Below are 23,331 nucleotides of genomic sequence, written 5' to 3'. Positions count from 1 at the left end.
TTGGACGGAGGGTGAGCAGTCCCTGTGTCTCTGTGCTCCCTCACAAGCTGCTGGGCAGGAAAGAGGCAGCAATTGCAAGAGGGAAATGTATCCAGGCAAGGAGGGGGTCTGGAATGAAGGCATAATGTTTGTCACCTCCTAAGGCAAGAGGCTGCCCTGGGCAGTGTGGAACCCCCAGCCCTGGAGGGCTTGGAGACGGAAGGCCCGTGGCAGCCTCACTAGGGGTGTCCAGCACCCCACAGCACCAGAAAGCCAAAGGGGCATTTCTGGGATGTGCTTTGGATCCCCCGCAGGGTCTGCAGGCTTTCAGGGAAGCACAGGAGCAGGGGCACTGCTCAGAGGTGTGCTGCTGTGCCTGTGGAGCGGCAGGCAGGCCTCAGGGGAACGTGGTTTTCAGGGGAATCCATGGGGCGTTTACAGCCAGAGCCAACAGCTCTGCTACCCCATCCCCATCTGAGCTGAGCTGGGCAAATGAGTTCATTCAGCAGCAATTAAAGACCTGTAATGGACAGGAAGAAACTTGGGCTAAAATCAGTCCCTCTGCTCTGCTCTGAGAGTGCTCATTAAACAGCAGTGGGGTCACAGTGTCTGTGCTGTGGGTGCCACGTGTCCTTTTTAAGGGCAGAAGCAATGAAACTCCTTTCCTGTTTTGTGCTGCTGGAGCTCAGGCTTTCACACATTTCTGAAATGCAAAGATAAAATCCCTTTCACTTTTCAACTGCGTTACAGGGGCTCTTCTCTGCTCTGAAACTGCAGCATTTTCCAAAAATACATTCAAGCTGCTCCTGCCTGTGGCTTCCTCAGCTTCCAGCTGTTTGTACTTCTGAGAGTCAACAGCCTGCATGTCCAGACAAAAGCCCAGCTCCCCCCAGATTCCACAGTCTGGGATGTCCCTGTGTGTGACCCTTGCAGGGGATGTTTCCATGCACATGGACCAAAGCCCTCACAGAGGGGGAAAGCTCCTCTCCCTGTGCTGCCTCGGCAGGCCCCGGCATGGTTATTTGCTGCCTGAAAGGATCAGGAAATACATTCCTGAGGGATGAAAGGAAGCAGGGGCAGAAGGAAAAGCAGGAATCCTGCCTGCTTGCTGTGGATGATGCTGGAGTGGTGCTGGCATGGTGCTGGAATGGTGCTGGCTGCCTCATCAGAGATGCCCAAGCCCTGAGGAGCATGCTGTACCTCTGCCACATTGAATTTTGGCACTGTCATGCCAGAAATTTGTCAAGCTGGAGCTGGAAGATGCAGTAACACAAGCTGGCTGCTCAGCCCTGCCCCAGCATCATGCCAAGGAGAAACAAACTCAGCTTGCAAAATGCCCCCACACTTGGATTTTCCTGGATGGTTCCTTAAAGGACTCAGCTTCTTGGTGCCACTCGTTGCATCTCATGTTTTTGCAGTGAGATTTTGTCTGCATTTTTATCTGCCCCTGGATCCCTGGAAGTGCCCATGTTGGACACTGGGGCTTGGGGCACCCTGGGACAGTGGCAGGTGTCCCTGACATGGCAGGGGTGGCTTTACTGTCCCTCTAACCCCTCCCATGCCATTATTCCATGAGTCCACTGGCATCACTTCCACCCTCAGGGGGCTGGAGGAGGCAGACAGACTTTTGAGGAAGAAGAATGAAGCTCCCACACACTCTGCATCAGGAAGAGCATCCCCAATGTGACCTTGGCCTGGGGAAATCCCCCTTTTCTCTGCACAGACATGAATAAATCCAGGCATGGCTGAGTAGGGCTCTGCAGGAAGGGAAAATGAAAGCAGCTTTTCCTGGCAGCTCCTGCTCTCCCCACCTGCTACTGCACCTGTGAGAAGGGCAGCCAGAGGTGCCAGCAGGCCGGCTTAATCCAAATACACCCCTGGAAACAGGGATAAATGACCTGCTCTGTGACAGAGAGGTCTTCTTTGTTTATTTTGAGGTTTCTGCAGAGTTTCCCTCTGGCTGTGAACAGAACCTGGCACTCCCAGCTCACTGAAAAGTAAGGTCAGAGAAGTTATTTTCATAGTAGACAAATGAAGTGTAAAGCTTCACGGCTTGGGAAAGAATTCTTTTCCTTTTGACAAGGTCAGATTCCCTACAAACACTTCATTATGCCTCTTCCAGCCAATGTGGGTCCCTCCAGCAGCCCTATTTCCAGGAGTATTAAAATAACCAGCTGAGAGACACCTTGCTCCCACCAAATGGGAGGATTATTTTTGGCTGCTGTTTGTGCCTGTCTTTAAAGCTCCCTGCGGAAAATCCAGCTGTAGAGACCAAGATTCCTGTAGCCTGTCCTGCCACTTGGCCCTCTTTGTTCTTCAGACCATGCCCTGTGCTCCCGGGCTGCCTTTGGTGGTCCTCACAATCCAGGACACAACTCCAAGGAATGGCTCGGGATTAAACTGGAATTACTGGGAAAAAAGCTGTTCTTGACTGAAAACACTTTGTCCAGTATAAGAGCCTCATCCTCTCATCCCCCTTCCTGATTTCATGACAACCTCATGGCTTTGCAGTGATCAGCCCTCAATGGTATTATTCAGGATATTTTGGTGCTAGAAACCTACCGACAAGCAGCAAAGCAGAGAAATAAAAATGTTCTGGGTCTGGAGTGACTAATTTATGAAAGAAAGATCAAAAGAGCAGCCCCATACTATCATTAATGTTAACATGAGCCATTCCAGGAACTTCAAAGAAAGAATTCATCAAAAAAAGGTGAAGCTGCAACGTGGCTGTGGAATAAAGAAACGTACACGTGTCTTGGCTGCTGGGAGGAGGCAGATCAGTCTCCACAGACACAGAGGGCTGGGTAATACCCAGTGTTTGCTGCATGATGCCCATTGAGGAGGGTGGGCAGAAGTGGAGTCCCAGCTGGAATGCCTCAGCTGCCTCTGGGCAGAACAGAGCTGTGCTTTTCCCACATGTTATGGGCAGGACAGTACACAAATACAGGAAAACATCCATTTCCAGCACATCTTGGAGTGTTCCTGCAGCTCACATGTGTTACCCAGTACAGCACGTGGCAAACTTTCTGCAGAGGTTTTTATCTGAATTTTTTAGGCAGGGCCCTTTGCTGGTGCTGATATCCCCACGGGACAGACATGGCTAACCCCAGTCCCTCCCATTCTGCAAGGAGGGCAGAATTTGGCTATTTACTGTATTTTCCTATTATTGCTTTAAACTGTCAGTAGATTCCAAGAGCTTTCTGAGGGAGATGCAAAAACGGGGAGAAATCCAAGAAGTCAAGAAATCCACATGCTGCTGAGGGACACGTGGGTGCTCAGCCATGTGAGAGTGCTCCCCACAGATCCCAGCCAGCAGAGTGGGGTGAAATCTTCCTGCTCTTTTTAAAATCAATAGCCCGTTCTCCCTTAAATTCTTCCAAACTGCTCAGAGTGCAGCACTTGCCAGAAAGTGCAGCTGTTTTAGCTGGAAATGCATTATCTTCTCTCAAGAGGCGTTTATGAAATTAATATTCCCATCAGCCTTAATGAAGAACTTTTCCTTAAGATGGAGAGTGCTGAGCAGAGCCTGCTAGCACAGAGCTTCCCTAAGGCTTTGGAGCAGCCCAGGCCACAGGAGAAGCAATCAGGGCACACTGCATTTGGGGTCACCCCTATCTTGCTGTGCACAGAGCACCTCAGCACCTCACAGCTCACGGCAGCCAGCAGTAAATCACTGCATCCCCAAGCCAAAGTGGTAAATCAGGTCAGGGAATCCCCAGTCTCCACCAGTTCCTGTGGAAATTCAGGCAGTGGCAAGAGGAATGAAGAATTACTCTGCATGGGTGCAGAGACTTATTCAGATAGGGAGGTTTCCACACTCCCTCGAGGCTCAGCACACATGGAGGGCAGTGACAGCACTTCCAGCACAGCCAAGACACCGAGAGGAGCACAGCTTCACCTTCTAGCACGTCCCAGCATCTCCAGCAGCATGCCAGCCCTCTGCTAGCTCTGCCCATTCCACCACGCTGCTCCCGAGGTGTTGGGAACATGCTCGGGGGGCTCCTGAGCTGTGCCATACCCTGATGAGCAGCTCTGACCTACTCAGACACTGCCTGCCCTGTTCCCCAGCCACTGCTGGACGAGAGCTGTCCTCATCTGCCAGGGGCCCAGGGATGGAATTTCAGCTCCACCTCCAAAATTCAGGACTGCTGCCAGACAAAAGCTGCCAAGACAGACAAAGCTGGCTGCCCTCTGCCTCCCCTGGCAAACCTCTTGTAACCATGACAGTCTGGGACTGCATCCTCCTCCCCTCCCTGAGGAACAGAACCATCAGTGGTTCCGCTTCCTGTGGCTTACATTTTGGCCCCACCAAGGTGAGTGTGTGTGCAGAACCTCTCCTACCTCTTTTGGCATTTCCCGTGGGAAGAAGAAGTATGGCAGGGCACATAGGGCCACCAGGCTGGCGGCCACCAGGAACCCGAGCCACCAGGCCCCCACCCAGCGCGGGTCCTTGCTGGTGAGCTGCACCTCAGCTGCAACACAAGAGGAGAGGGGCTTCAGCCCAGTGCTGGGACAAGGCAGGTAGCCCAGAGCACCAAAGGGTGGCCCCAGCCAGCCCCAGCATCCATCACCCCTAGGTGGTGGCTCCCAGCCCAGGGACCATCTGTTCTGGGGCCTGAGCAGCGTTTGCCCCGATCATCCCACCACTAAATCACACTTCATTGTCTCTTCCCCATTTCACTGCTGTCCCCAAGGCATCCAAGGAGCTCCTTTGGATGGAGACAGCTGGCACAGGGATGTGCTGGATGCCCACTGTGCCCTGCTGGCAGGGACTGGGCAGAGAAGCCCCAGGGGGCTGGAAGCCCCTCTGCTCCCGAAGCTCTGCCAGGACACGTTGTCCCACCTGTGCTGACTTTGTCGATGTCCACGTAAAACTGGAGCATGGCAGAGCCCAGCATGAAGGCCACCCCCGGCCCGATGACCGTCAGGGAGAACAGGATTCCTGTGGGAGCACGAGAACAGGCAGGGCTCAGCCTGGGCAAGGCACCATGGGGACAGAGGTGCCTCAGGGTGGGACTAGGCTCTGCTGCACCTGCCTCCAGCACAGCCCACTTCCCTGGCAGATTTCTTGTCTCCAAGAGCAGCAGCCCATGCTCCCTGGATTCCTTTCCCACTTGGAATTCCCTTTGGCACAGCTCAGACCTTTTGTGATGCTTGTCTTCAACCTCCTAGAAGGACTGCAGTACTCCCAGGAACAAGAGGTGCCCCTTGGCATCAGTAATCCAGGGAACACCAGGTTTTACAAGGTTAAGGAGATAAAAGTTTTTAGTAAACTCTTGTCTGTGAATTACTGATAAAAGAAATCCGTACATGTAAGATTCAACTCCTGCCTTACATGTGAGAGATTTGGATCATCTACCAGGGCAAAATTTGATGCTGTGCCTCCTTTTTTTGACAGTAATGACCTGGTTTTGATCTACCTTTGGTGTTCCATTCAGTTGAAAGCTGTGACAGATAACAGCTGGGAAAAGACTGGAAGGACCTGCAAGGACCATCTTGTCCATCCTACCACCCTGGGGCACCCCTTTTTGGGCCTGTGCCCAAGCTGTTCTCCAGCTTGGAGAGGGACCTCTGCTGAAGGATACCCCTTCATCTCCTAGCTGATTGAAACTGCTTTCTTTGCTTTGTATGGCTTTGCTAACAGTTAAACAGAGTCCCTTAAACCCACAACTGCCACTTGTGAACACAGAGATCAGGCTGTTCCTCTAGGCCTCCCTGAAGTCTCTTTGGACGAGGAGATGGTAATTAACTCCATCTCCAGGCTGTCACCATCAGACCAAAAACCCCAGCTCCTGCCCCAAACAGTGCTTCCCAGCTCTCCTGCTGTCTGCCCAAGCCTGAAGCAGATAAATTCTTCTTGCAGAATCTTTCCTGGCTGTGGGCAGAGCAGAAGGGCTGTAAAGAACCCTGCTCTCATTAATGCAAATTAGCCCAGTTTGGCCTTGCTGCCACCTCTGGCCTAGCCTCTCCCCCTGCCGAGGAGCCCAGCCTTACCCAGGTAGAGGGGGGAGTTCCTCTCACTGGCGAAGTCGTCGATGTAGGAGATGCCGAAGGGCTGGATGGGCACGCCACCGATGCCCAGCAGGGCCTGGGCCATGAACATCACCAGGAGAACCTCGTGGTTCTCCCTGGAGGCATGGGGGGTGCAGCTGGCATCACTCAGGTTGGCCCAGGCCCCCAGGGCCCTGGGCTGGCACAGGTCCGTGGTGTTGCTGAAGGTGCCTATGGTGACAAGGGGACATGTCTGAGGAGCCTGGTCTGCAGAAACAACTTCTTTCTTTAGGCACTGGAAGTGTCTCCCTGGAGCCTTCTCCAGGAGAACACCCTCAGCTCTACATTTGCTCCAGCAGCTCCATGTCCTTATCTTATCCTTAGATGGCAGGTAAAAGTAAACTCAAAGAAGGTGCAAAGATCTGTGAACTGCACTGCTGTTCACAGAGATGGGCTCGTGAGCCTGGAAAGCCTCCAAGGCTTTCCCTCCATCAAGGAAGTACAGCTGAAGTCACCCCCAGGACCTTTGACAGACTGCCCAATACAGGTAAATGAGCAAATCTGCAGATTTTGTGGGCAGCTACGTAGGAAATGAGAACTCATTTTCCTCAGAAAAGCTGCCTAAGTCAGAGTGCTGATTCTAGCACCCTCATCTTCCTTACAACCCCGGGCAAGGGGGTGGTGGTGCTGATAGCAGGATTCCCACAGTGATGCCCCAGATTCTGTGGAACTACAAGTGCTGGGACACGGGCCCACCTTCAGCAGCACTGCTGAAACACCAACTCATTGTTTCCAAGCTGGGCTTTGCAGCTGGCCCCTGCTTGCAGCCAGCAATGATTGACCTACTCAGCCTTCCTTTGGTGTCTGCAGTTATCTGCACCAGCTGCCCTCCCTCTGGTGAGCCAAACAAAAGCTGTTCAGTAGAGGCTTCTAGAAGACTTGCTGGAGCTTCATGGCAGGAATTGGGAAGGCAGCAAGTAACTTGCTTTCTCCTTTCTTTCATTTCTCATCCCTTTATTTTCCTTCAGGGAGAAGATTCCAAGCCCACCCTGTCCTGTTCCCAACATGAATGATTTAGGCCTGCATGTATCTCAAGGGAGGCTGATGTTCCAGTGGGGTCTAAAACCTCAAAGACAGCCCAGCTAGACCAGGGAAGGCAGGTCAGGCTGGATGTGCAGCAAACAAGGGGAATCAGAGGCACAGCCTGCATTTTGATTGTTTTCCCGCCCTTTGCCATGGTTCCCACATCCCGTGGCTCTGCTTTCCACCAGTAGCTGTTGCCTCTGAGGGTTGAGATTATTTCATTCTCAGAAAAATAAAATTTACTGAGGAGAAGCCAACAGCTTGCAGCTCCTAGTGCCTGGAGGGAAGGTCATTTCACAAGAGCTTCCCACTGCCAGAGGGCAGGGATAGATGGGATATTGGGAAGGAATTGTTCCCTGTGAGGGTGTTGAGCACAGGCTGCCCAGAGCAGCTGTGACTGCCCCTGGATCCCTGGCAGTGCCCAAAGTCAGGCTGGAACACCCTGGGATGGTGGAAGGTGTCCCTGCCTGTGGCAGGGGTGGAACGAGATGATCTCTAAGTCCCTTTTCCACCCAAACCATTCTGTCATCCCATTATTTCCATCTTCCGTCCCCCGGGGCCCAAGACGATTTTCTGGAATGCTCACTTGCCACGGAGTGGTCGTACTTGTAGGGCCCTGTGATGAAGTGCGGCAGGGCCATGAGGAAGCCGGCCAGTGACACCAGCAGGGCCCCACAGCCAATGAGCCGTGGCCGGTGCACACGACTGCCCAGGTAGCTGACGAAGACTATCAGCAGCGTGTTCCCAACCTGCGGGAACAGACGGCACCAGTGTCTCCTGAGGGCAGGGCAGCGCGGGGACGGGGACACAGGGATGGGCTTGGTGCTGCTGCTCACCTCATTGAAGGACGCCAGCAGCCCTGAAGTCTGGCTGGAGAGGCCGTAGCGTCGCTCGATGGTGGAGATGGAGCTCTTCAGGTAGCCCGAGACCAGGAGCTGGGAGAGCTGCAGCAGCCCGTGGCAGAACACAAAGAACTGCCAACACAGAAATGGAACCCCCAGCAGGGTCAGTGACAGCTGCAGGGTCACCCAGAGCTGCAGGGTCACCCAGGGCTGCAAGGTCACCCAAGGCTGCAGGGTCACTGAGAGCTGCAAGGTCAGTGACAGCTGCAGGGTCACTGAGAGCTGCAGGGTCATTGAGGGCTGCAAGGTCAGTGACAGCTGCAGGGTCACTGAGAGCTGCAGGGTCATTGAGAGCTGCAGCACAACTAACTGCATCCCCCTCAGAAAGGCACCATTATCCAACTTAAACCTCTGACCACAAGCCTTGGAAATATCACCCCTGCTTTGGCACCAGTGAAACCTTCTGAGGTTAGGTCAGAACCATGAAATTGGCCTCTGCCAGAAGTAACAGCAGGGTCAGTGTCTGCGAGGAGGCTGTAATTTCTTCATCTGAGAAGTGGCTTTGGACAAACACGTGCCCTCAGCTGGGATGATGCCTGTTTGTGTTGGCCCCATCCCTTGGATGCGGCAGCAGAAGGGAGGTTGCACAACATTCCTGTTCCCATTCAGCCAGAGGCAGACAGCCATCCCCAGTGTGGGAGCTCTTCTGGGACAGGAATGAGCCCTTCCAAACACACCAACAAACAACTCCTTTAGAGAAAGTCAGCAGGTCAGGGAGAAGAATTTAGGCTGCTTTCCTTTCCTTTAGTTCTCACAAAGCCTTAGACATAAAACACATCTCCTTTGGAAAATGTGATGGTTCTCTTCCCCTTCCAGAAGCAAACCTTGTCCAAGCCCACCATCTTCCAGAAAATAATCTGCCCTCCTCCAGAAAATAATCTCCATACTCCTTCCTCCTCCCTGCTGCTTTGTGGCCCTCCCAGGCACCCCTCCAGCCCCCAGAGGAGCTCAAATAACCAGCCCAGTCACACAACCTCAGGACATGGCCCACCCATCTCCCTGCAGGACCAGCTGCATGGCCCTGGCTCCTTCCAGAGCTGCTGCCTTCAGCCTGGGATGGTGCCCAAACCCTCGGGGCACTGCTCCTGCTTCATGTGTTTTGCAGCAACTCCCACCATGGAGAAACTGCTCAGCTTGGCCTGGATTTCTGCCACATCTCATTCTGATCCAGACCTCAAGTAAGGTCACTGCCAAACTGGCCTGCTCTGTCAGCCAAGGGAACATCCACAGCACAGAAAGGGGGAATGTCAAACCCCTGGCTATCCTGGCTGAGAACTGCAGGACTGGGCTGTGGCCACCGCCTCCCAAAGTGATGGACTGGCATGATGCACCAGGACACCACCCAGAACCTTCCCCCTTCCTCATGTCACTACTGTCAGGTGCAACAGGTCTGGACTGGGAAAATGTCACTCAGCCAAAGGAAAGTGTCCCCAGAGTCAGCTTTGCTGAAACTCCTACGTTCCTCCAAGTTGCTGGCTGTGTCCAGGCTCTGCTTTCTGAACACATCACTTCAGATGGAAAGGCTGAAAGCAGATCTGTTTATTCCGGGCATCCATAGCACACAGCCCCCTGAGCATCCAAATCCTGGAACTTCACGGGTTCACAGCAGCTCAGAAGCTGCCCAGCACTTCCCCACATCCTCTGCAGCTCAAAATGCATTGGGAATCTGGTATTTTAGAAGACATGGCACTGCAGAGGACCTGCAGAGGCTTGGGCAAGGACCCCAGTTTTGCATCCAGGGACTCTTTGCTCTCAGCCATGAATTTTTTGCCAGGAAAAGAAAGAACAGGCTTTCCCTGGCCTTTGGTTCTGCTGGTTTGGTGGGACTGATGTGCTGGCCCAGCAGGTGACCTGGATTGGCAGACACCAGGCTTTTCCCAAGCCTTTTTCCCTGGCAGCAGGACATGGACACCAGGAGCAGCCCCAGGGCTTAGCTGTGCTTGTAAAGCCTTCCCTCTACTCCCGTGGAATTAAAGCAAAGCAGAGAACCCAAACACTGGTGAGGCACTGCTGCTGCCACCCCACATGTGCACATGTGACACCAGCACGTCCCCACCACTCTCCCTCCACGTGTCTGGGAGATTCTGGAGGCTATTTTCAGAGAGGGTTTAGTGCCTCAGCATGTGACAAAGGCACACTGGGCTGTGCTTATGGCAAATGGGGCTGGGAGGAAACAGCTGGAACCAGTTTGGCTGAGCCTGTAGTTGGGAGGGGGTTTAAAGCCCATCCAGTGCCACCCCTGCCAAGGACAGGGACACATTCCACTGTCCCAGGTGGCTGAAAGTCCCATCCAGCCTGGCCTTGGGCACTGCCAGGGATCCAAGGGCCTCCCCACTGTCCCAAGGAAAAATTCCTTCCCAATATCCCATCTAAATCATAATGCTCCTTGAAGCCAAACAGGGCAGTTTTTAGTTATGTCCCTCAGCTGCATTTTGACATGTGGCCCTTGGCTCTTGTGGCATGCCCTCTGAAGATATAAATACACATGAAAACTGCAGTGCTGTGATTTTTGGTCCTTCATCTACTTAAAACACAGCCAACCGCATTGTGCAATTGTTCTGTGTCTGCAAGAGCCATTCAAACCTTGGGCTGCAAGTTTTGTTTTCTGAGGAAGTCATTTAGAAACTGGACAGGGTGGCCTAACTTCTGGAAAAAAAAACACTAAGAGATGAGGGGAAAACATCCTGTGCTGAGGATAGCTGTGTTCTTGGTGACAAGAGCTTCCTCCACATCTGCCCGTGGCAGGGGTTGCAACAAGAGGGTCTTTAAGGTCCAACCCAAACCACTTTGGGATTTTAGGATCTACCTTCACAGATACAGCAAAATACAGCTCAACTCTGCTCACAGGCCTGAGCTGGCTTTGCCCCTCCATGGTTTAATCTTTGAACCCTTTAAAATATCTCCTCATGGAAAAATCAGTGGGGTCATATTTCTAAAGTTAACCTTGCTGGCAAGTAAATAAAAACCAAACAAAACCCACCAGATAAAAAACAGCTGAATGGGCTGAAATAGGATTGGGGAAGAGCCTCAGGACATGGCTCTGTGTCTCCAACCTCTGTGCTCTGCTAGCCTCTGCCTCAGGGCCTCACTTCCCTTCTGCCACATGAGGAGGGTGATTAAATGCACCAACATGTGCAGAAAAACCCTCAAAACCCCAAATCTTCCCCACAAAAGGGACAGAGAGATCTTGAGCCTTCAAGACTGACTGTCACCTTCTGCTCTCTGGCCTGGTGAGATTCTCTAATGAGCCAAGTAATTGGCTTCCAGCTACCCTGAACATAGCACTGTACACTGATTTTAGGGCTGTCACTACTGAGAACAAGGAGTTATTGAGGCAGAAGGGAATGAAGCAGATGTTTCAAGACAGAGGGAACCCTCTGGAGTGCAGTCTGTGGTTCTGCAGAGCTCCTCAAACCCTCACCTGGAGGGCTTGGGGCTGCACCAGACCCAGGAGGAGCCAAGACTTAGAAGAAAGGCTTCCCACTGACAAAGCCAGGGCTAGATGGCATCTTGGAAATTAGGAATCGTTGTCTGTGAGAGTGGGCAGGCCCTGGCACAGGGTGCTCAGCCCTGGATCTCTGGCAGTGTCTCAGGCCAGGTTGGACATTGGAGCTTGGAGCAACCTGGGACAGTGGAAGGTGTCCCTGCCCATGGCCCTGGATGAGCTTTAAGGTCCCTCCAACACATCCCATCCTGTGATTCTCTAGAGCTAAACCCTGCAGGATCTGGGAGTTAAACCTGCACTGAAACACTGCTGGCTTGGGAATGGAGACAGCTCCACACCAAAGGCACTTCCGCCCTGGTAAACACAGGAAGCATTTTCCAAACACACTTGGTGCCCATAAATCCTCTCGGTGCCTCCTGCAGGAAGCTGAACTCCTTCCCAGGCCAGAGATCTGAGGCGGTGCTGGAGAAAGCAGAGGGCATTTACCTTGACACTGAGAAAGGGGCTCCTGCAGAGCGTGTTCCGGGCCGTGTCTATCTGGCTGCTCCTTGGAGCCTTGCTTGTCATTCTGTCAGCCTGTCAGAGAGAAATCATTCAGCACAATGCTCGTGGCTGTGCCTGAATTCCCTCCTGCTCGGCAGGTAAAATCCTGTCAAGCTTTGCAAACACCCCCACAGCAGGCACACGGCCTCCCAAGTAATCACGGATTGTTCCTGGGTTTCCTTTGCTCTCCGAGCACTCTAATTCTGTAAAGCAACAAAGCATCCTGCAAAGTGTTAAACCTCAGAGTCCTGAAAGGTGAAATGCTGTTCAGCAGAGCCAAGAACAATATTGTGAAACATTCCTGGGGGCGGTGTGATGTCCTTATCAATGTCCTTATCAATGGTAATGGGGCACCCTCAGCTAGCTGGCAGCAAACACTGGGAGAGCAGCTGACAAAGCTGCTGGCTGTGCTGCCATCCAGAGGTACCTCAGCTGCCTGGAGAAATGAGAATAAAAGGGTACCAGTGAGCTGCAGAAGTGGGTTTCCAGAGGGATCCCATGGGCTGCAGAAATGGGCTCTGAGAGAGATCTCAGGGGGCTGCAGAACCCCAGAGGTTCAAGGGGACACAGGGTTCAGCAGTGCTGGGCAGAGGCACCTGCCTGGCTCCAGCCCTGATGAATTATTGCAGAATGCCAGAAGTTCAAGGGGACATAGTGAAAAGTCCTGCTTCTGGAGGGATGTGTCCGGGCTCCTGCCTGCACATGGGGGGCTCAGCAAGCCCTTCCCACCCCTCGCTGTGCTGGGCTCGAGTGGATTAAAGCCCTGCTTCCCTGTGCATCCCATTTGCACCCATGGCATTTCTGCATCTCCCCTGGCAGAACCCCTCCACTCTTGCTTTCAGGCCCCCAGCCATCAACTAAATGTGACCATGCCAAGAAATTCCAGCCCGTGGGAAGCCAGCACCCCCTCCCTGCCCGCAGATCTCTTTCCCTGCTCTCTGGCCTCCCAGTGCCTCCTCTCCAGGGACCAGCGATGTCTTTGTTGGGTTATTGTACCCAGGCTTCCTACTCAGGAAGCTGCATTGTTTGGAGACATGTTAAAGCCATTAGGCTTTAAGTTGTTGTTCAGCACATTCTAATAGATGTTTTCATCTCTACAGCAAATGGGGTGAAAGGCTTCCCATTATTATTGTGTGTAATTCTATTTTCCCGCATGATGAGAAGCAAAGGAGCGAGGACCCGCAGCCTCAAACAAATTAACAAATGCAGGGGTTGATGTAACTTCTAGCAGACTCAAACAAATTAACAAATGCACGGGTTGTTGTAACTTCTGCTATGTAAATAGCAGGGGGAGCCTGCCTTCACTGTGGTGTTTGTAAACCCTTCGCACGGTGCACAGGAGCAGCGAATTCCAGAGGGAACCCACACAAGGTATTGCAGCAGCCCCTGCAGCAAGCAATTGCTGCCCTCAGCCCATTCCGAGAGATATTGCTGTAACAAATCCAGGGTGGGATCAATAAAGCTGATTTGATCGGAAATTAAAGCAGGCAGGAAAAGCTCGCCGGGCCCCTGGACGGTTCAGCAGTGCTGGGGCAGAGGCACCTGCCTGACTCCAGCCCTGATGAATTATTGACAGCCCTGCTGCAGCCCCTCGGATGCTCAGGGGGGAGAAAAAGGATGGAACACCAAAGACAGGAAACCCTAAGGAGGCTGGATTCGCAGGGATGGGAGTGCTCATGGAGCTGGAAGCCACTGCAGGCTCCATGTCCTGGTTAACTGTGCTAGTCCCTTTGTCCCTCATTGCACCTGCAAACCACAAATCCAGCGGTGAGCAGCAGCACATCCTTTCCATGCTCTCCTTTACATGTGCGGAGGAGGGAGGGGGCTGACCCCCGCGGCAGTGCTCTGCAGAGGGCTCAAACACCGCAGGGTTTGCCAGCAGATCGAACTGACGATAAACCCCTGCCCTCAGATCCCGCCCATCCACCGCTCTCCCTCAGGAACGAAACTGAACAGAAAAGTACTTTGATCCAGCAGAGAGGTCAAGGAGCACATCAAATAAAAAGGCAGATAAGCCTTAACTCATTAAAAAAAAAAAAAAAAAAAAAAAAAAAGATGGATGGATGGACAGATGGTTGTTCAGAGTGCAGAGTGTTGCAGATCCATCATCTGCTGTTATTGCTTCAGCTACAGGTGCAGGATTTGTCCTCAAAGCCCAGTCTTCTTCTCACTTCTGTCCTGGGTCACTGCATCCCCCAGAAAGGCCTTGCATGGCAATCCCTGGGTGCAGTGGGCACAGGAAGCTGAGCTCAGTCTCACACCAACGGATGACACTAAAATTCTGCCAGGAATCCCAGCCTCACCTGCCTGGCACCTTCTCCCTGCTCCCAAGGGACAGTGACTGCAGGGAGCTGCAGGCTGGGGAATAACCCCCACCTGTGCAGAGAATCCCTTTGCTTGGGAGGGACCTTAAAACTCACCCAGTGCCACCACTGCCATGGCAGGGACACCTTCTACTGTCCCAGGCTGCTCCAAGCCCTGTCCAGCCTGGCCTTGGACACTGCCAGGGATCCAGGGGCAGACACAGGGAGGAATTCCTTCCCCATATCCCACCTAATCCTGCTGTCTGGCAGTGGGGAAGCCTGTCCTGTCACTGCCTGTATCTGAGATAATCCCACAAACCATTTGCAGCACTGATTAAGATGCTCTACTTGTCCCCAGGCTGCCTTTCCTTTGACACCAGGGCAGCAGAAATGCCCCAAACCCCATGTGGGACCTGCAGCAGGGTCCTGGCAGTGCCAGCAGGGTCTGGGCTGGCTGCACATCACCCTATCCCATTCCCAAGGCTGTGCCTCCATCCGAAGCCTTCCTCACCAGCTGCTCCCCTCGGCTGAGCAAGGAGAGGCACATGCTGGGCTGAGCAGAGTGTGAGCAAATAACAGCCAGTGTAACACAGGAAATGAAATCCCAGCAGGGGACTAAAAATGCCAGAAAATATTCCAGAATCTGGCTTCCTTCTGCTGAGTAATTGTGCCTCCATGGCAGCGAGGCTGGAGGTGTGTCAGGGTGTGTATTTATGAACGCGCCTGGGGTAAAGGGGAAGCTGGCTCGGAAAATGTGGGTGCAAGGATGCTTTATAACCCAGCAGAAGGGAAAGGCAGTGGATGCACAGCACGGAAGAAGACAGGGAGTAAAAAGGGATGCAGAGATGGGCCCGAGAGATGTTTCTATCTTGCACTTTGTGGCAAAAAGAAAGTGAAAATGAGATCAGCCCAGGTCAGCGACTCTGTGTAATGAGAAATGGGCCACAGACGACACGTCCCAGAAATCTTACAAGAAGTTAGAATGGGAAAACATTCCTGGAGGTTAAAAATGAGAGGAAAAAGGAAAACAGGTGTTGAAATGCATGACATTCAAGCAGATGCAATAAGGGAGAGGCTCCAGCCCTGCCCTGGTACCCCTCCGCTTCAGGAGTGATGAAAATCTGCTCTCCAAGTGTGTGCTGAGGTCTCCCAGAGCTCCCTGCCTCTCCCTGGCACCCTCTGCCAGGGCTGGAGCCCTTTCTGGAAGGATCCTCACCTGCTCCAACACTGCAGGATGTGGGGAAGGAGCTGGAGCTCACCTGACAGTACTAAACCAGAGATGAGGACTCTTATGTCACTCCCTGTGGATCCAGGGACAGCCACAGCTTCTCTGAGCGCCCTGTGCCAGGCCCTGCCCACGCTCCCAGCCAGGAATGTCTTCACAGTATCCCATCCATCACTGCCCTCTGGCAGTGGAAGCCATTCCCCTTGTCCTGTCCCTCCATCCCTTGTCTCCAGCTCTCCTGGAGCCCCTTTAGGCCCTGCAAGGGGCTCTGAGCTCTCCCTGGAGCCTTCTCCTCTCCAGGTGAGTACCCCCAGCTCTTCCAGCCTGGCTCCAGCCCTGGAGCATCTCCGGGGCCTCCTCTGGGCTCTCTCCAGCAGCTCCAGGTGCTGCTGTTGTGTCCCCAGGGCTGGGGCAGCTCTGCAGGTGGGGTCTCACCTGGGCACAGGGGCAGAATCCCCCCCTCTGTTGCTGCCCAGGCTGGGGGATCAGCCCAGGGTTGAAAGTTTCTGGACTGGTTCATGTCCAGCCTCTCAGCCACCAGCAATGCCAAATGCTCTTCCCAGGGCTGCTTTACATCAATCCATCTATCATCCATCCATCCATGATCCATCCATGATCCATCCATGATCCATCCATCCATCCATCATCCATCCATCCATCCATCCATCCATCCATCCATCCATCCATCCATCCACCCATCATCCATCCATCCATCCATCCATCCTTCCATCCATCCATCCATCCATCATCCATCCATCATCCATCCATCCATCCATCCATCCATCCATCCATCCATTGCACCCGGGGTGACCTTTCCTCCCAAGGGAGAAGCAACCTGGAACAGCCCGGGCTTTGGGAGGGGATGGAGGGAACTCCAGAACCTCTGGCTGAGGGAGATAGCTCTGGAGTTGCATAATTCCATGAATCATTTGCTTGGCTTGGCTTGGTTTCCAAAGGCTGCCCAGGGCTGCAGAGCCGTTGGGGTCTGCAGCCCTGCCAGATCCCCTCCTCACCCTCTGCTTCTGCTGCTTGCCAGGCTCTGGTGGGGTGCATCCCCCTGTGCACCAGCATCATCCCTTAAACTGCTCCTGCCCTCGCTCCTTCCCATCACCTATGGGTTTGTGGTGTGGCTCAAGGCTTTGTGAGATTTGCCACACCAGGATCTCCCAGCTTTGCTCCTTCCCTCTACAGTTTTGTGCAGTATTTTGAGTACAACATCACTCTAGTCTCCTAGATGGAGGCAGGTGCTGAAGACCCACCACCCTGCCCTGGGACGGACAGATGTGGCTGTGCCACAGGAAAGCCTCGTCTTACGTCCTTGGCAGCATTTTCTATTCTAGCACCACCCCCACTGTGTTTGGCAGGGAAACTCTTCCTGCCTCGATCAGCTCCAGCCCGTGGATGGGAGTTAAAGTGATGAAGGGAGGATGAAGAGCCCAATTCCTGCAGGAATTTGCATTTCCACAGGCTGTAGGCAGTGCTTGGCTCTATGGACAAGCACCTGCCAAGAGAAGCCTGAAGGGAAGGGATCCCAAAACACAGCTTCCCCGATTTGGGGTTTCATACACCATAAATACATTCCTGATGTTTTTTCCCCTCTGTACTTCACTGCTGCTTGGACAGGAGGGAAAACTGAGAAAAACACAGATTTTTTTTTTTTTTGCTGAGTTCCCCTGAAAGCTGTGAGAGTTTGCAATGCAAGGAGCAGCTGGAGGAAATGGGCAGAGCCAGAGTGGCTCCAGGGACACAGACACCTCTGGTGAGAAAAATGAACTTTTTGAAGGGGAAGCTGTTGCAAAACAGGGAGCAAGAACCCCTGCAATGGCCCCGTACCTCGAACACACATCCTGAGTGGAAACCCCAGCAGTTCCCTGGAGCTGAGCCCTCCTGGAACAAACTAGAGCTTGTTTGCAATTTATTATCTATAACTTCTGACAAAAGAAGTCCTAACACACCCAGATCCTCCATCTGCACTCATGGTCTGCCCAGGATCACAGACCTGCTCCTCAGACTGAGTATTCCATGAGGAGCAGCTACATCCCAATCCTGAACATTTATTTCCAAGGGACATTCAAGGACAGCTCTTTACCCCCTCCACACTAACCCAGGGATTAACAACCAGAGCATCCCCAAATTTTGGAGGTGGCCAGTAAAACTTACCTCACCAGGAGCTGGGAATGGCGCTGGCCACCTGCAAGCAACAGAGATGAATGGAGGAGCAGGAGCAGGGAAATACTGCTGCCAGGAAAGGGAACTGAGTAAAGCTTAGGAGAAGTGAGAAAATTCCTTAGCCAGCAAGAGGGGAGCTGGCTGTGAACAGCAAAGGAAACACTGCTGGTGGAACAGATCTGGTGACATTTCTGGGTGGGATGGACAAGGAGCAAGTGCTGGAGTGAAGCCCTAGCCCAGAGCAGCTGGTGGGGGCTGGAGCTGTCACAGGAAAATGAGGAAAAGCTGATATTTTGGGCAGCAGGGGGAACTCAGTGTCCTTCCTCCATTATTTAACATTTATGGACTACACTGTCATATGTACGCTCGGAGGGACCAAGACAGCCCAGTGAAAATGGAGATTACCTTCTGGAAGTGCCCAGACCTGCAGCTGGAGCCACAGCTGGCCCCAGCCAAGCTGCCTGACAGCAACAAGCCCTTTCCTGCATCCCTGGGTGTGATCTTGTCCTGGGGTTTCTCCAGCCACGCACTCTCAGTTTTCCCTGGACGACGCCTTAGAGCCTCGTGGTGTTCAGATCATGTCTCAAGCCAGGAATTCCCCTCACTGCTGCTGTGCCTCCCACGCTGCCTCCATTTCCTTGGAAAATCACCTTTCCAAAGCCTTGGGTGCCAATGGCAGGTGCTGAGGGGTGAAGTGAAGCTCCCAAACCATCCCTCAAACCCAGACTCAGCCATAGCATAGCTCAAGACAGTCGGTATTTAATCCACCTCCAGCCAGGGCACATGTGGCAGGTCCAGGGTAGAGCAAGGCGCAGAGCAACACCCCCAGGGAAGCACTGGGAGCAGACTGGGAGCCAGGAACCACGGAGGAGGGGGCGTTTTTTGGGACAGGCAGTGCCATTCCCTTCTGACGCAGGAGTTGCCCACCCAGGTGAACCCATCTCCAGAGATGGGACCAGAGCAGCAGCCCCCACACAGGACGGGACAGGTGCCCACCCCACCGCTGCAGAGCCGTCCTCTTATCCCCATGCCCAGCGGGGTCACCACAACGGCGACCTGACAGAGGCAGTAGGTGTGGCCAACCTCACCCCAAACCTGAAATCCGTGCTCCAGGGAGGGCAGGCTGTTCCTACGGCTGGTTCCCGGGGGATATGCCCACCCCAAAGGCTGGAAGGGACACGGCAGCTCCCCCGTTTGAAGGAGCCGGCAGAAGCCCAGCAGCCATGGAACAGCTCAGCAGGAGCAGCTCAGCACTGACCCCAGACCTTTCCATGACTCTAGGGCTGTAAGATCAGCTCTCCTTCCAAGCAGTGCCCTGCTGGAGGGGTTTGGCTCAGCCAGGCTCCCTCTGGCAGGCAGGCACAGGTCAGCTCCACGGCTGCCTGACATCTTCCCAAGATCTGGGCTGCAAAGAGCCACTGCCGTTATAGAAGTGAAACCGCGAGAGAAACTCCCGGGGGTAGCCTTGGGAAAACTGGGAAAATTCCCCGCAACGGGAGAAATAAGCGGGGCTGCCTCACTGGGACCCTCAAACAATTAAGCACAAGCAGAGAGGAAGCGACAAAGCACACGTGCAGAAGGCTGGCACGGAGCGGGCGTGCTGTCACTCCTCTCTCCCCGGTGAAGCTGCTCCCAGCCCCAGCGGATCCAGGAGCCTCGCAAAAGCAGCCAGCGGCAGATAGTTCACCTTTCTCACAGCCCGGCAGCGAGCTGGTGCTGCCATACTCACGGTTGGTTCCGGGGCTCTCCTGATGCTCAGCCGCTGGCAGCGAAACTTTCCTTCTGCCAGCAGAGCCGGGGTCACTCGCTCCTTTTTCCTTCCCGGCTGGAGGTGGGGATGGGTGTGCGGACTGCGGTACGCGGAGGTGGGGCTTCGCCTGCACTTCTAAAAACCGAGCACATTCAACTTTTGCAGTCCCTTTCAAGAGGGTTTATTTTATGTTTGTGTTTTCTTTTTCCTAGAGCTGCAATCCCAGAAGGATGGAGTGCGCGGTTTGCTGAGCCAGGGCTTGGCGAACTGCTTACCCAGTCCCAGTCCAAAGTGGGCTTGGCTTTCCCTCCATCCCCCGGCTTCAGTCCCCTCTCCCCTGCCTGCAAGGGTCCCATTCCTCCAGTCCAGGGCGGTTTCCTTGTGTTAATTTTTTGTTCGATTTGCTTCATCTGCTGTTTTTTTTTGGTTTTTTTGTTTGTTTGTTTGTTTGTTTGTTTTGTTTTTTTTTTTGTTTGTTTGTTTGGGGTTTTTTTTCCCTGTAAATTTTGAAGCCGTGGTGTAATCCTGGGATTTGGGAAATGGAAACTTTGTTTCTCTAACCCTGGACTATTTATTTTCAAGGTCTACCCAGTACTCTCTTGCTCTGAGCACTGAGCCTTTTCCAGAGGGGAACTGGAGAAGTAAACAAACAGGCAGCCCCATCCATCCCTGCCTTCTTGCAGTGGAAGCCATTTCCTGTGTCCTGTCCCTCCATGCCTTGTCCCCAGTCACTCTCCGGCTTTCCTGGAGCCCCTGCAAGGGCTCTGATCCCTCCCTGGATCCTTCTCCAGGTGAGCACCCCCAGCTCTGCCAGCAGACAGGTGCACAACACGGGTGAGCTTTGCCAGAGCAAATTCACACTCGGATTTCACAAAGTTGCAGCTTGGAGAGCAGGACAGCTAGAGTCCTGTCCAGGGTGAAAGTCAGGCATGGAGGGAAAGGGAGAGCCCTTTGGTGAGTTCCCTGGTCTCCTTCCATCCCAGAAGGCACAAGAAGCTCCTGGATATCCCAGCTACAAGTGGGATATTTCCCCTCTCAGGGTGGTGGTGCAGCAGAGGCAGAGAAAGGCACAGCGACCTTTCCCTCCTGGCATTTCTCGTGTGGCTCTGAGGGATGGGACAGCCCACAGGACACACTGGGCAGAGGGACTTGATGTTTCCCAAGAGAGGATCATCTGCTTCCTCTGCCAGCTCATTACACAATAATTAAACAAGCCCTTTATTAGCTCTGGCAGCACAGAAGTGTTTGGCCACACCAGGAGACAGCCACACCAGTGTGTCCCAAAGCACTTTTCACCCAAGTGACCCCAAGCTGTGCTCCTGGGCAGGGCTGCCACTGCAGAGGAAAGACACTTCATCAGCTCCACTGGCTCTGCAGGGTGGCAGGAAGGCATTATTGGATGGAAACAAATATTATTAATATTTTACAGCTGCAGAGCTCCTTCCTTCCCTGGGGGCCGTGCACAGAGCATCCCCCGGGAGCCCCGGAACAGGTTCAGTTTGGGACTGGGAGGGCAGAGCTCCTTTATAATCCAGGGGAAGAGGAGAGTGTACAGCCGCAGGGCAGCATGAGGCAGACACCCCGAGGAGCCCCGGCATGGCAGGGAAAGGGGGATATCCAGGAATGGAGAGGCAGGAAGCTCATGCTGCGACATTCCATGGAAGAAGAGCACAATCTAATGACTTCCTCAGCTCTCGTTCTGAGCTGCTCGAGGTTCCACAGCTGCTCTGGCTGCTGCTCCATCCCACGGGCAGGGGGTGCCCAGAGCACCTTTTCCTGCTGTTCCATGTCCCAGCTCTGGGACATCCCCGTGGGATGCTCCCAAGGGATGCTCATCCATCTAGGGCCAGGCTGGACAGTGGAAGTGTCCCTGCCCGTGACAGGGAGGCAGAAGTGTAAAGCCCCTCAGCCCAGCCCAATCCTAAAAAGCCCCTGGGGTGTTCAGAGCAGGGCAGTGTTTGTCCTGGTGCCCCTGGGGCTGTGTCCTGCCTGCTGCTGCTGTTTTCTGGCAAGAAATTTCTTTCTGGCCAAGAAATTTCCCAGTGCTCTTTCAGCTTTTAGGTTATGCGAGGCTTTGGCCTCCAAGCATTGGGATGGGCAGACCCCAAGCGCCTCCCCAAAAGGATAATTCCTATTAAAAGCAAGCATTAAAGCCTGAGTGGGCACAAAAGTGCTGTGTCAGGTGAGGGGGGCCGAGTCCTCTGGAGTTCCTGCAGGAAGGAGTATTCCTTGGAACACTCGGGAGCAGTTCACAGGAAACCATAGTAGCACCTACTTGGGCAAAGAGGTATCAAAATCTCATATCTGAGGTTAGAGATGTGCACAGGTGGATGAATCCAGGCTCCCAGACTGGAAAATTAGGAATCCCATAACTGCCCATGTTCTGCTGCTTATTCTAACTCTGCTTTTGGCTCAAGACTTCAGCTGGGATTGGAAAGGAGCAGCTCAATGTCCTGCATGGGAAATGGACGTGTGGCCACTTCTGCACGTGAGGATAGGAAAAGACAGCTGGATCAGGGCTGGCATTTCACATCTGGGCTCTACTGATGCCTCACAGAGGGCCAGCTGAAAGCCGGGATGAAAATGCTCAGAATTCTGCAGAAATTGTTTGCAGAGCTGGGATTTAAATTGGGGGGCTGGTGGTAATCAGCTGCCTTGCCTCTATGAATTTTGGGGCTGCCTTCTGAGTCCCTGCTTGGATCCTGCCTTTTAATGTCTATATTTGTAATGCCTGTAGAGGACAACAGGAAAGGGTCATCTGCTTTTAGTATTTCAATCAGAACCAAAGTGAATAATTTGCAAATTTTCCTGTTTAATGAAAAGTCCCAAACCACCACCAAAGGAAATAAAACCAGGATGTGTCAGATTCTGGGAAACGGGAAATCGGAGGATTTCCACAGCAAGAAGAGACTTTTCTATTATTCTCTTATTTTAAAAAAAAAAAAAAAAGGTTTCTGGTTTTTTTGGGTTTTTTTTAATGACGATTTAATTTTTTTTTAATGCAAAGGTAGCTGGGAGTGTTCCAGGCTGAGTTGAACGGGGCTTGGAGCAGCCTGGGCTGTGGAAGGCGTCCATATCCGTTCCTTTCCAGCTCGGAACCCCAGATGGCAGCACGACCCTGGGAATTGCTGCCTCGCTGCTCCTACGGAAGAGCAACGCGATCCGAAGCTCTTGCCTTAAAAACCCTGGAGAAACCCCGCGAGAAAGTGAATTTAAACTATTTGTAGACAAATAGGGCAAAACAAAAGGCCAGTTGCCGCGTCCTGCATTTGGATGCCTAAAAGCATTTAAGCACTTTTTAATATTAAGTGTGTTATTAGTTCAAGGAGTTTCTATTGCTTCTGTCTAAAGAAGAGGCTTTAAAATTCCAAAGAAAAGATTTGCTGTTACCCCTTTTGCACAGCATCACTTTCAGGTCTGAGCTGATGCCATGAAACACCGCCTACAAAGAGTTAGTGGACATAAAATAGCAATAATATAACTATAGCTATAAACATAATCATAATTATAAATAGAAATATAAAATAAATAATATAATAATCATTATAACATAGATGTTGAATTGTCTCATTGTTTTGCCAAGAAGCTGCAGTGGGATCTGTCAAATTAATGCTATGCCAGATTAACTGAGTGTATTTAAAGAAGAATGAAGAAGTTCCAAGCTCATATTTATCTGCTTACACAGATAAAATATTTGTCAACTCAGTGACACACAAGTGCTAGCAGGAACTTATCCTTTATCTGTCAGCCATCAGTTTAAAAACCCCCAAAGTTGTTAGTTCACATCTATGTGGAAATTTTTTCCCCGTAATGTTGCAGAAAATGCAGTTATCTTTGTACAAAACTCTTCAAATACCCTCAGTAATAAAAGTGCTTTCAGGGTTATTAATTTGATTGAAAAATTACAAGCTAAACCAGAAAACAGCTTTTTGTTGGAACGA

At 52.6% G+C, this 23,331-nt stretch overlaps 1 protein-coding gene and 1 long non-coding RNA gene across 4 annotated transcripts in view; one reads left to right on the top strand and one right to left on the bottom strand.

Annotated features, from left to right (window-relative positions):
- SLCO2B1 (solute carrier organic anion transporter family member 2B1) overlaps positions 1–19,474 on the bottom strand; it is a 30,346-nt gene extending 10,872 nt beyond the window's left edge. For 2 of the 3 annotated variants that reach the window (XM_021544021.3, XM_021544023.3), the window contains exons 1-7: positions 19,370–19,474; positions 11,887–11,976; positions 7,890–8,027; positions 7,640–7,802; positions 5,974–6,201; positions 4,823–4,921; positions 4,321–4,451 (exon numbers count right to left, since the gene is read on the bottom strand). In XM_021544021.3, coding sequence (XP_021399696.1) covers positions 4,321–4,451; positions 4,823–4,921; positions 5,974–6,201; positions 7,640–7,802; positions 7,890–8,027; positions 11,887–11,967 — 840 coding nt within the window. In that variant the 5' untranslated portion in view covers positions 11,968–11,976; positions 19,370–19,474. The remainder of the gene's footprint in view (positions 1–4,320; positions 4,452–4,822; positions 4,922–5,973; positions 6,202–7,639; positions 7,803–7,889; positions 8,028–11,886; positions 11,977–19,369) is intronic. The other variant, XM_021544022.3, reaches the window with a different exon arrangement.
- On the top strand, positions 19,255–20,052 carry LOC144245878 (uncharacterized). The gene is made up of 2 exons (XR_013339445.1): positions 19,255–19,370; positions 19,973–20,052. It is a non-coding gene; the product is annotated as an uncharacterized LOC144245878 (long non-coding RNA).
- The last annotated feature ends 3,279 nt before the right edge of the window (positions 20,053–23,331 follow it).

Source organism: Lonchura striata, chromosome 2 (assembly GCF_046129695.1).
Source record: "Lonchura striata isolate bLonStr1 chromosome 2, bLonStr1.mat, whole genome shotgun sequence".
In the NCBI taxonomy this organism is placed as follows: Eukaryota; Metazoa; Chordata; class Aves; order Passeriformes; family Estrildidae; genus Lonchura; species Lonchura striata.
The sequence above is the reverse complement of the archived record's forward strand: the minus strand, read 5'-3'. Positions and strand labels throughout refer to the sequence as shown.